This window comes from Stegodyphus dumicola, chromosome 11 (assembly GCF_044657685.1).
Source record: "Stegodyphus dumicola isolate Sdum_Otavi_A_Nest chromosome 11, ASM4465768v1".
Classification (NCBI taxonomy): Eukaryota; Metazoa; Arthropoda; class Arachnida; order Araneae; family Eresidae; genus Stegodyphus; species Stegodyphus dumicola.
The window spans coordinates 35,010,443-35,023,739 of record NC_140778.1 but is presented as its reverse complement, the minus strand read 5'-3'; the positions used below and the strand labels follow the sequence as shown (position 1 = coordinate 35,023,739).

Here is a 13,297-nt window from a genome sequence, read left to right as displayed (position 1 = left end):
CAAAAAGAAAATTTTTACTCAAAAAATATCATATTAACAATTTGATTATTTCATAAACAATTTAATATAGGTAATGTAATTCAATTACTCATCTTCCCTTTTCTAATTTTTAGAATATAATTTGCATGAAGAACTGCCTATACAACTTTATAAAATAAATTAATTAAATAATTATTTTTCATAGTTAAGTACATAAATTAAAAATTCTTTTAAGAACGCATTAAGTACGTACTCGTACATAGCATGAATTTTCTACTCGTTTTCAGCTTACGAATGCAAAAGTTTCTTTCTTGCATTTTAGTGAAAAAAAATTCTAATAAATCCAAATTTATGAAATGTATAAGTAAAAATTATCCTCATTCTTACTCGTGCTCAGCAATCAATCCGCCAATAAGCATTAGCAACTTTTAAAAGGCTGAAAATATACGTTTGCGGTGCTAACGTCAGGCGCTGAGTTGAAGGTTACCTTTTTTAGGACAATATTTGCTTCGACGATGTTTTGTACCGCAGTGTCCTAGAACTGCGATATTTCCCCCTCGTTTTCTTTTCTCGCACGATGTTTTCTACAACGAAGTTGTCGCCTTGTGTTGCCGGAAAGCTTTTCGACGAAATTTTTCCGGCGATCCTTTCGCCTGTAACCGTCTATTAATTTGCTAATGAATAAAATTTGAGCATTTAGTATATTAAAGGGATCAATCTTTTCATAAGGAAACGAATTTCTTAAAACATATTGTAATTTAAGTCCTTGAGGATTTTAAATAATATTTTTTTTTTCAACAGCAACCTTGGGTTCAAAAATGAAGGCAATCAAGTTAACCCTGATCTTGTTACAATTTATTGGTTTGTTTTCATCTATTTCTTGTAACAATTTCTCACAAGCCTCTAGGGGAGACATTTGTCTTCATAACACTTGGTGTTCTTTACTTAATATGTTTCACAAACAATAAATACGTAACACATGGACTGTATTCCTTCACTTTTATTTCATTACACTAATTATAAATAAGATGTCAGCGATGCGAAATAATTGATACAAAATAAGCGAGCCATTATACATGGCTGTCACAAACACAATTCTATCAATCAATTATCTTGTTGCCACACATAAAGTTCAAAACTAATGAAAAACAAAAACAAAAACAAAAAAATACGCTGTTTACAACAATAAAATGAAGCAAATGATATTCACATAAACATCCTGGCCCTCGTTGAAATCCCAGGGGATTTCACCAGTTTGAGCATTTTGAAACTTCTTCGTCTGTAATAAAAGATAAACATAAGAAAAATAATACAAAATATTATATGCAAAGCAGTTCATAGTTTTTAGTCTGAATAGGAAGAGGACGCAATTTCACGACTGGTCGTTTTATGACACCATGACCAGTTTTAATACTAACAACTCTGACTCTCTGATCTGAGCCCGGATGAACAGCATTATTCTCCCTAACCTCCATTTAAGAGGCGGAAGATTGTCTTCTTTGATGAGGACTAAATGACTGACTTCTAAATTGTTTTGACATTTTTAGGTCTTTGCTGAAGCTGAGACAGGTATTCTCGACTCCATCTTTTCCAGAAGTGCTGAAAAATAAACTGTCTCACATGCCATCTGTCAAGGTGTTTGAAGGAACTATAATTTAGGTCTGGTTCAGATATGGCAGTTAAAAGACTATCCTATTAGGAAATGACCAGGTGTTAATGCAGTTAAATCATTTGGATCAGCCGATGTTGGACACAATGGTCTAGAGTTGAGACAAGCCTCAACCTGCGATATCAAGGTCTGAAATTCCGGATAGGTCAGCAGTCCTTTTTAGATGTAATTTCATTGACTTTACTGCCGTTTCCCATAGTCGACCAAAATGGGGAGGTGATGGTGGTTTGAATATCCATTTTATTTCCTCCAAAGACAAAAATTTGTGAATTTCTTGATTTTGCTTACATTGCAAAAAACATTTTCTGATTTCTTTGTCTGCACCTTTAAAGTTAGTACCGCAGTCACTGTAAATATCAAATGGTTTCCCTCTTCTTACAATAAATCGTTTCAATGCACTTAAAAATGCCTTTGTTGACAAATCTTCTACCACTTCAAGATGTACTGCCTAGATTACAAAACACACAAATAAGCGTACGTAACATTTAAATGATTTTTGTCCACGTCCTGCACGATATTTAATCATGAATGGTTCAGAAAAATCTATTCCATTTCGATGAAATGGTAGCGATTGTGTTACTCTAGATTCCGGTAGATCAGCCATTATTTGACTTGCAGTTTTAGGTCTAAGTTTGCAACACGTGATACAACATCTTACTACTTTTCGGATAGCACATCTAGCAGCAATGATCCAAAATTGCTGTCTAATTAAAGATATAAGGAATAGGAAAATCATTCTTTGATGAAAGTTCAAGCATTTAAACACAGATGCTGAAATTAGTCCATTTAAGCAATAATGCTTTCGTAAATACATTAGTAGGTTGCGGCTGAAATTTTACACACAGTTGGCAGCTACGTGAGCGTTCATACAGCAGGAGAAACAAGAACATCTTAAAGTCACATGACTTTAAGATTCAGTCAGATTAAGATCGGTCCTTGCATTAAGCAGGGCGGTCATGATGATGAGACGCAAAAAGCTGATATCTAAAATACTTGTAACTTTTAACAATTTAGTATTACTGAAAATCATTTTCCTATCCCCCTTTTAAGATTTTTAAATGGTAAAAAGAATTAAAAACTGAAACACTGAGACGTGATAATTTTCTTTTGCAGGTAAACATTTATGCGGCCACGTGTGCCTAGTCATTTAATGGGATTATTCTGATTGAACTTCAGAGGGTAAGTAATTTCCACGTTCATAAATATTTAAATTACACAGTTCCATGGCTTTTCAAAATCAAAGTCCGTTGAAGATACGCGAAAACCACATTTTAAAATAACACTAAACTTGGCTAGATATAAAACGGTGCCCAGGTCGCTTTGGCAAGATGATTTATGAAAATCACAAAGTCCTTAGTGCAAAACACTAAACACAAACTTGATAATAAGTGAGTAAATAAGATACGAAAAGATACAAAATATTTACAATATCACCACCATCGTGGGTTGTGGTGGATTGAGTGTGGGCGTTTTCCTACACTCTCCTGTGCGGGATCGTAGGTAGTACAGAGGCTGTTCACACATTTTTTAGACGAAAAATATTGTATTCACAAAGCTAAATTGCATAATATTCTTGCGTTTTAAATGTTCTATTTGACATTCCTTATTCCGAACTATCTTTCGACACCACAATTTCCAGGATAAAAATGCCTTTTGAAGTGGCAGAAGAGATATTCTATCATATTCCTCCCGAACAGCTTTCCATAGTCCTGTTAGGGTTTTGGGACAACGTTTGGATAATGCAGTTTTTAAAAGTCCGAAAGCACAAAAATCCATAAGTGACACATCGGGAGATTTAGTAGGGATATCAGTGAAAGGTATGGCCTTGATACCAGTTTTTTGTTCTATTTCTTATAGGAAATTTACAGTGGATTTTGATGTGGGACTGCTAGCTTTGTCCTGATGGAGTCTCACAGATTGATGGCGCTGTGAGTAAAGCGATGGTATTTCATTAAGAAAAATTGGCTATAAAATATGTTCCTAATAGTATTTGGAGTTAATCTTTACATTTTTTTGCACTCTCTTTATTTTTAACTTGCCATTATAAGAAAAACCAGCAACAATCATGAATCCCTTCGAAAAATTTTCTTTCCATTCTTTGAACCATGTACTTAAATTTTTTTCTCCCCTTTTATGATAATAAATGGCTCTTTTTTTGTTACAATGTTTTTGTTACATTGTTGTTTGCCTATTGGCGCATGTACCATAAAGATTAAATCCACTTGCTAAATGTTAACTACCTCTATAAATCTGCTTATACCAATTTTGCTTTCAGCATTTGAATTTAATATTTAATACTTAATTTGGTGTTATTGAAATTAAAATTGAAAAAAAAAAAATACAGCACTTTTCAAAATATTAGTATTTTGATAATACTATATTTTGATTTTACCAGCTGCTGCCTTTACTTACTCTTCAGATGCTGAATTTGGAAACTGAATTCATTTTTCTATTGCTTTTATATATTTAGGATTCGTAAAATTCTGAAATTTAATGTAAAATTAGATAACTAAAATAATGCGTATTATTATCATGTCTTCATCATTTTTATTTTTATAGGCATTTTCCGACTTCGATAAAAAAATATGATGTAAAGGTATTTTCTTTTTATAAGCAATCGGAAATGCTACTGACTCGTCAAAGAAACTCATTTATCAACAATCAGTCTTTATTTATAAATTAATGCTTCTGAAAGCTTTGGGTGTAACTTCGAGATCGTAACACAGATCATTTTTTAAACGTTGTTTTGTATTATTAAAATTTATTTTTATGCAATTAAAGATAGCCTTCATAAATGAAATGCTGACTTAAGAACATAAAATCACTGCAGTTTTGTGTTTCTTTCAAGTTTTTCCTTTTCTATTTATTTAAAATTTCAAAACAAAATCTATGAATGCATTAGATATCGCAATTTTTGTTTAAGATAATGTTCTACGTTAGGTTGCCCAAAAAAACAAAATTTATTCGATCAGAACGTAAATGGCATATTAAATTTTAAGATTAAAGTTTTTTTAATCATTATTATTATTGATAATATTCGAAAGCGAATTTCTGCTCCCTTCCAAGGTAAGAAAGATAAAGACTGTGTCAAAGATACATTTTAGTTTCTCTTGAATGGCATTTAAATGCCATTATTAAGGTCTTCTGTTTTAGCAGTCACTACTTCTAATTTATAACGTCTTTGTTAATATTGAGTGGTTGTTTAATTAACATGATATTCACCAAACCAAAATAAAAGAGACTGTCATACATTCTAGATGAATTAATAAGCAATGTTTTTTAGCGGGCGTAATGTTTAAAATATTAAAGCATTACCTTAACAAGATTACTTTTAAAATCACTTTATTAAAAAAATGTTTTATAAGCTTCAGGATACCTTGAAAACATTGTCAACGTTTCTAAAATAAGTTCTAACACCACCGCTTTGCCACACAACAGCAACGCAGTTTTACCCAAATTAGACGTGCTACGTGTTTGCATTATGTACGTTACTGCAACCAAAGCTGAATGTAAGTAAAGCGTCGGCACTCCCATACTATAACCTGACGCCAAATTGCAGCGCCAATTCATTGCAGTGGTGGCGATGTAAACTAAATCTCTCCCCCTCCTCCTCATCCCTACAGAGACGCCATGGAGGTAGGAAAGGGAGGAGGAGCCATTCCGCGCTAGAAGTGAAGCACTGCTTTGAAGCTTGGGTCACCAGACGGGGTGTTTTTTGTTTACATTCAGAAGCTCGCTTGACAAAATTCTGATAGTATTTCGACACACGACAGTTCCATAGAAATCGAAAAAGGGACACTTTCGCATGAAAGAAACATTCATAGTGGGATGGATAATAGCAATTTGTATAGTTTACTGACATTTACGCAAAAATCACATCTTGGTTATTTTTCGATAACTAACAACAGCGATTTTGATTATGAATTTGTTTTATAAAATTCTTAGCTGTTGCACTACAAAAATATAGATTTTAAGAAAATTGCTAAAAGAGATCTGCCAAAATTTATTTTCTAGAAGATTTGAAAAGTTTGAAACTTGATGGCTAAATGTAAATATAAAATTATGTATGTTAAAATATTTGTAATTAGGCACATAGGTCAGATTAAGTTTTTAAATAGAGTAACGCATGCAAGGGATATCTGCCTAAAGAGAGAGAGATGCCACCGTGGGGGAATTTTGAAGAAAAACTGACCTTTGAGTGGGTATTAAAAATAATACTTATAATTTTCATTCAAATTATATCCATATATATTTTTTATGTAAAACTTTCGGGTGTATGCTAAATTAGTGTAAAGTACTTTACACGAAAAATATAGTGAATGCACAGAAATTAAAGATTTGCACATGCCGGAAATGATAAATAGGAAATATGTATGGGTATTTATGCATGTGCTTGCAATAAGCATGTATCTGCCTTTGACAAAATACTTAAATATTCATTAAATTATTTATAAATGTATTTGAAATGAAGAATTTATTCACTTATAAACAACTGTGATAGTACTGTGAAGAAATCTAATGATTAAATGTATCTAATTTATAATGATTATAAATGTTATCTAAATATATAATAACCTTAATATTGAATTGTAAACATAAATTGAAATCCTGTTGACAAATAAGTTATAAAACTATTTAAGCAAGAATTGTTCGTATTGGAAAGCAATCTGTTAAAAGGTATTGTAAAGCAAATGCTATGAGATGCGCACTTAAGAACGTAATAAAGAGTTTTGGAATATGTATTGTTGAAATGAAGGGTAAAAAGAAAAAAATCTGATAAGTATAATTAAAAGAATTATTCCCTTTACATTTTATAATATCTCAGTTACAAGTTTTAAATAATACTTAAAAAAAAAAAAAACTTATTTTATTCCCTTTCAGAAATGTTCAGAGAAAGTCAAATACTATTTTCCTAATAATTCTCTAATTTAAAATGAACCGAATAGAGCATCAATTATAAATTGACTTACATTTTTCGATTTAAAAGAAGCCAAAAAATCATGTCATATTTAAGAAAGTATTTTAGGAAGAAGCTCTATAAATAGAAAAGAAATAATGCATAATTTTAATATTAATAATACAATAAACTTTGATCTTAATTTTTGCACCTTAACCGAATAAAATCGAACTACCTTAATTTTTTTTTCTAATGTAATTAACGAAAACTTGTGAAAATATTTCATTCAAATTAAACCATTCTGAGAAAAGTATAGCATTTAATTCCGTTCAGAATGAAATGTTGTTTAAAAATATGTTGTTTTCACATACTTAGGACTCTGAAGTGTTGTAGAAAAAGAAAATATATACATTTATATGTATATTTGCGACGTAATTACAAAATATTTACACCCGAACGCGTCATATCCCATAGAACTCAATGGTAAATGACCCAATGTTTTGGTCACCACGTAGGGATCGCCGGTGCTTCAGAGCAGGGTACGGAGAAACTTGTTTAGGGCGACTCCTTCTTACTTCCTACCTCCATGAGAGACGCATGGAGGTAGAAAGTAAATTGGAGGGTCCCTAATCGGTTTTGAAGCACTGCGATCCCTTCGCGTTGACCAAAACACTGGGGGATTTAAGATCAATGGGTTTGGCCACGATCGAATGTAAATATTTTGTAAGTGCGTCGTAATTATACATTTATATATTTTCTATTTCTACAATATTTCAGAGTCCTAAGTGTACGGAAAGAATACATTTTTAAACAAATTTTATTGTGTTATTAACATTAAAATTACGCATTATTTCTTCTCTACTTATAGAACTTCTGCCTAAAATACTTTCTCAAATATGACATGAGTTTTTTTAGCTTCTGATGCATCTTTTAAATGAAAAAAATCCAAGTCAATTTGTAATTAATGCTCTATTCGGTCCATTTCAAATTAGCTCTCCTTTTATTTTAATAGTGAAATACTACGTTAAAAAGGGAATAAAAAAGGATTTTTTAAAATATTATTTAAAACTTGTACTTGCGTTATTACAAAATGTAGGGCAATAATTATTTTAATTATACTTATCAGACTTTTTTATCCTTAATTTCAACAATACATATCCTAAAACTCTTCTTTATTACTTCCTTAAGTACGCATCTCATAGAATTTGCTTTGCAGTACCTTTTAACAGATTGCTTTCCAGTACAAACAATTCATGCTTAAATAGTTTTATAATGTATTTGTCAGCAGAATTACAATTTATGTTTACAATTTAATGTTAAGGTTATTATATATTTAGATAATATTTATAATTATTATAAATTTAGATACATTTAATAATTAGATTTCTTCAAAGTAATTTTCACGGGAGTTTTTTTTATTTCAAATACATTTATAAATAATTTAATAAATATTTACGTATCTTGTTAAAGGCAGATACATACTTTTTGCAAATACAAGCATAAATACCCATACATATTTCACACTTTCGGCATGTGCAAATCTTTAATTTCTGTGCATTTACAATCTTTTTTGAGTAAAGTAATCTATAATAATTTAGCATATACCCAACATTTTTACATAAGGGGAAATATGTATGAATATAATTTGAATGAAAATTACATGCATTATTTTTAATACACACTCAAAGGTCAGTTTTGCGTTGAAATTCCTTCACGATGGCATCTCTCCATTTAGGCAGATAACCCTTGCCTGACTTACTCTATTTAACAAAAACTTAACCTTATATGCCTAATTAGAAATATTTTAACATACAAAATTTTATATTTACAGTCAGCCATCAAGTTTCACACTTTGAAACACGTTTTAGAATACATTTATTATCAAACTCAAATCTTCTAGAAAATATATTTTGGCAGAGCATTCAATACCTTTGCTGTTACTGGTTCTCAATTTCTCAGAGAAATCTATAATCCAGGAGAGAGTTAGTTGAGAATCGAAAATTTTGCCACTTTTTAGTTACGATACTGAGAGCAAATATTGTAATTATGCTCTCGTTAGCCATTCTTTGTCTATGAAATGAGACCTACGTACATTAAAAAGCAAGCATGAACTTCGAATTTCCGAGAAAAGTTCTATTAATGGGTGAAACACTTATTTGTAGACAGGCTATTCATATATCAGCACATGGTAACCTTTACCCGAGTCCATGTACACATTAATCTTATTTTCATTCAGAAAAAACCGGGAGCTAAAACTATCATGGTAACCAGAAATGAGGTTTCATCACCAAAATTTAACAAAATTGTTCGTAATCGAACGTACACTCAATTCTACACTAGAACCCTTATCAGTTCTATTTAAGTTGTCCCTTTTGTACTTTTTTTAAATCGACTTTAGATTTTGCAATCTTTCTATTTTTTTCACGAAGATGAATTTTCAGAAAGAGAGCAGAGGCAAAAGACAAAACCTTTCCTTTAACATTTTCAGCATGAAGCTCACAGTTTAGAAATTCAAACATTGACGACTGCGACAAGAGATTTTTTAAATTCCGCAGGATGTCAGGTGATGACAAGCGGCTAGATAAAAAAGTGTTGGATATATGCAGAAGTTCAGCAATGCATAATGTCATCTTTTCTGACGGATGTGTTAGTCCTCCTTCTGTTACATCTTGATCCTTATATTCTTTAAAATGTAAGAACAGAGTATGCTGTAGCATAGGCTTTGCCCTATCTATAAGAGCCACTTTACATGTATCGCACTCATTTAGCTTTAGGCAACGTAATACTCTTCTGGATAAATATCCACTTAAGAAAGCAACTACATTTAGTGATAAATTGTCAAGTTTTTGAAAACTTGCATCACAGCAGGAAGAATCACAGTGAATGACTAAACTATCATCAAAATTCTTATTTCTACTATTTTGTTCATCCTCCTCCTCTGCATCTCCTTTACTTTCTATACTTGTAGATGGAGGTACAGGAGCCAAAATAAAAAACATAAATTGATCCCCATCTGGTTCACAGTTGGAGAATTTACTTTTACATCGGAATGAATTTAGTGATGCAATCTTGAATACTGATGAAAACTCGTAAGCCGATGGATTTGTACGGTTTCCACCACTTCCTCGGATACGACTAAAAAAGTTTTCAAGGCAATCTTGGTTGCATCTCTTTGTCATAAAGAATTCGCGTTCTTCCAGCATCTCTTCCGAAAGCTGCAACATGGCTGTTATTGTCTGGGTCCAACCTTTTCTACTACCGCATCCTGCGACATGCCTTCTAGGACCTTCTTGAATTTGTGCAAGTGGTTTCAGAAAAACCCATGAGTCAATGAATGACAGCATGTTTGTCCAAAATTTAACATGTTCAGAACCTTCTGTTACAGCACAATGTAATTGTTGTAAGAATGGCTTAAGGGATTTTTTCGAATTCCATTCATAGAATCGAACAAATTGTCTATCTCTTGTATAAATTCTACCGTTGGAGCAGCACTTGCTTCTATTAGTCCAGATAGGACACACATATTCATTCCTGCTGCTACTGTGTGGCTAAAAACTTGCGCAGCAAGCGCATCTTTCATGGAATTCATGCCAGCCACGTATATGTGTGCATCGGTAATTTTTGGTGCACAGCGAACAAGAAGTGTTTGATCCACTGTGTAAAAGTCTCGAATGTGCTTGAATGACACAAGTCCTTTATTAGTTTGGAGGTCATATTTCATAAGGCTACGTCGTAAATTTTTTAAAAGGTGTGGTGGATCGAACAAACAAAAAACCTTCTGCCCATTAAAATAGAAGAATGGCTTTGTAGATTCTGTTCCTAGGAGACCAAACAATCTACAATTACTTCCACTCTGGTCACAAACCAGAGCCTTAACTGTAGCATTAGCAGAAGACAATTTTGACAATGTCTCCATTACTATATCTCGGAGTCGTTCTGCATTCATGGCATGGCTTGAGAAGTAAAAACCAAGTGGTACCTTTTTCTTGCTAGTCAAACTTCTCAGCATTAGTACCAGTGCATGATTGGCAAATGAATCGCTTCGTAAACCACCAAAGTCCTCAAATCCAATTACATGATCTTTTTGTCGGTCATACACTAGAGAAGGTTTCAATGATATTTCGTCAAAGATTAAGGCAAACATTTTTTCATGTTTCTCCTTATTTTGCAGAACTTGTTTCAATGCAAATATAACATCTGCACTAATCCCTGTGTATGAGAGCTTCGATGACACAAAACGCTGAAGAGTTCGTTCATCTGGTAGCTGAAGAAATTCTTTTAAAACACGATATGCTGCTCTACTTTTACTGTAGATGCGATAGGCATCAATTTTGTCAGATTGCGTAAAACTCCTGCCTTTTGTTTTTTGAGTGTTCAATATTACCTGCCGCTGAATGAGTGAACATTTTTTGCTAACCCTTTGACTAATTTTTTTTTCAAAAGAATAAGCTATAGATTTTCTCTCTGAAGATGCCACTTTTAATTTTAGTCGTCTTGCCATGTCCCGATACTTTTTAACAGTATTTGCCAATACTGATTTTCTGGGCGTATATTTTCTCGCTGAATAATGCGACTTTGGTGTGCTGCAGGCTACTGGTGTTTGTCGGTTACTTGGTCCTTGAACAGGAAATGGGGATATTAAATGATTATCCATAGCACTTGAGAAAGGAGTGTCACTTAAATTAGGCACATGCTGATTTGAAACTGCATTCTTTGTTACGTGCGATTTCGGACAACATGGCACAGCATTGTGAACCAGACGATGTTTCGTAGTAACATTTGTAAAACACCAGTCTTGAAAATGAAACATGCAGAGATATGCTTTTTTATACAACTCAGAAGCGGGAATGCCAATGAGCTTATCATTTTGGGAAGCCTTAACCCATGCTTGGCATCTGAAAAGAAAAGTATAATACATGGATTATATTCAAACATACAATAATTAAAAATTATTCATAAACATTACTAACTTTTCAAAATTATAGAGTTGTAGCTTATTTCAAACCTTTTGATTGCTAAGGCCTTTTGAAATATCTATAATTTAAGGTTCTTATGTTAATTAACCATTTATTTTTATTATTTGAATTTTTACTGTCAAGTCCACTTTTTTCGTTCCTCACCAGAATGCAAATAAGTTACAGTATTTAAGTAGATATGTTTGAGGCTAAAAGTGTGTGTGTGAGGGAGGATGTGCTTTTAGAGCAGACTCTGTTATGTGCTCGTTACTTTGATAGTATTGCATTCTAAAACCCGGGCTTGCCATTCTGGTTGTCGTTGGTCTAAGTTAGTGTAGAAATCATGAGCCAATATTTTCAAATTGAATATTTGAGTTTATTTTAATACTGTTTAGTTCTTCAAAACAAGTGTTGGCGTATTTTGAGCAAGAAGAAAGTGCTTTTATGTTCTGAATTTTTAAAATAAAAATGTTGTTTAAACTTTTGCAGCCATCTGACCTTATAGTCATATCAGACAAAATGAATAGTTGCTTCAAGTCTACTGTAAGCTAGTTTTGCATGAGACCTAAAAGTTCACATTACAACGTTCCACACATACACATACGAAATCAATAAATTTGTTAGCGTCTTAAAATTACAGTACAAATGCATTTCTTTTCTGTCTAGCAAGTACTTTAATTTTTAATACAGTGAAACCTCTTAAGTTGGACATCTTGATGAGTGGGACACTTGTACTGGGAACAGCGCCTGTACATAGATTTAACACTAAGTTTCATAATTTTATGTTGAACACCAATTATAAATTTTCGTCATCATTCAGTATGGCACTGATTCCTCTACGCTTTTAAGAGACTTTTTTACTGTTAAGATCTAAATTTCTTTCTATATATCCACAAACTTTACTTGCAACTATACCACAGGGTTTCAGGGTTGTTAAAAACAGTCTATGAATTAAATGAGACCTTTTTTTAACCCAATACATACAATTTTTCATTAAAATATTTTATTATTTTTTATAAAAAATTTCACTACATAAATTTTAAATAAAGTAAACATTACTAAAATGCCCTAAATGTTGCTGATAAAATGCTAACTGTAAATCACATAATTGTTTTTCCAGTGTAAACCGATAGATTTTTAAGGACACACAATATTTTATGAACCATACCATGCACGACAAAATTATTCTCACGTTTAAATATAAACACACAACAATATATCACATTTCGAATCCCCTTACAAATAGTGAAAGTGAAAAATAATTGAGTACTAACCTTTGTTCGTCTCGAGGAAATGTGTAGAAATGTATTCCATCGGATTTTGACGAAATCTTACTCTTGCAATCCTTAAATCGGCAGTATCGATACGCCATTATAAGAAATTTTTAAAAATGGTTCTGAAAAGAGCCTTTTATAATTAAAAAGAACAAATTAACAAGTTATAACTAACACAAGAAATTCACGTTAGCAGCTAACAAGATTTGGGTAGAATCAAACAAATCTGTAGAATATCTGGAATAGAAAACAACCAATGACTGAAAAGAAAAAGAGCATGCGCAATTTTACTGATTGTGTTTCCACATCGCTACCGCTACGAGCGTGCGGTCGCTTCGAAGCGCGAGTTCTCCCATTAAAGTGTCGACGCTTTACTTACATTCAGCTTTCCAAGTTCCAAGTACCGCTGGATGCGCCGCTGATTAACTTGCAGGATTTGCAAGTTTTGTTCCGGCTGTCTGAGTTAGTTGCTATAGAGCGCTGAAAGTAGGAGAATACATGAGTGAGACCTAAGTCAGGATTG

At 32.5% G+C, this 13,297-nt stretch overlaps 1 protein-coding gene across 1 annotated transcript; it reads right to left on the bottom strand.

Moving 5' to 3' along the window:
• Nucleotides 1-9,924: 9,924 nt before the first annotated feature.
• On the bottom strand, nt 9,925-12,918 carry LOC118205486 (uncharacterized). Its single transcript, XM_085826266.1, has 2 exons — nt 12,775-12,918; nt 9,925-11,440 (listed from the first exon to the last, which is right to left on the bottom strand). Exons 1-2 carry the CDS (start codon nt 12,870-12,872, stop codon nt 9,925-9,927), a joined length of 1,614 nt encoding a protein of 537 aa, XP_085682392.1. The 5' UTR covers nt 12,873-12,918.
• Nucleotides 12,919-13,297: the final 379 nt, after the last annotated feature.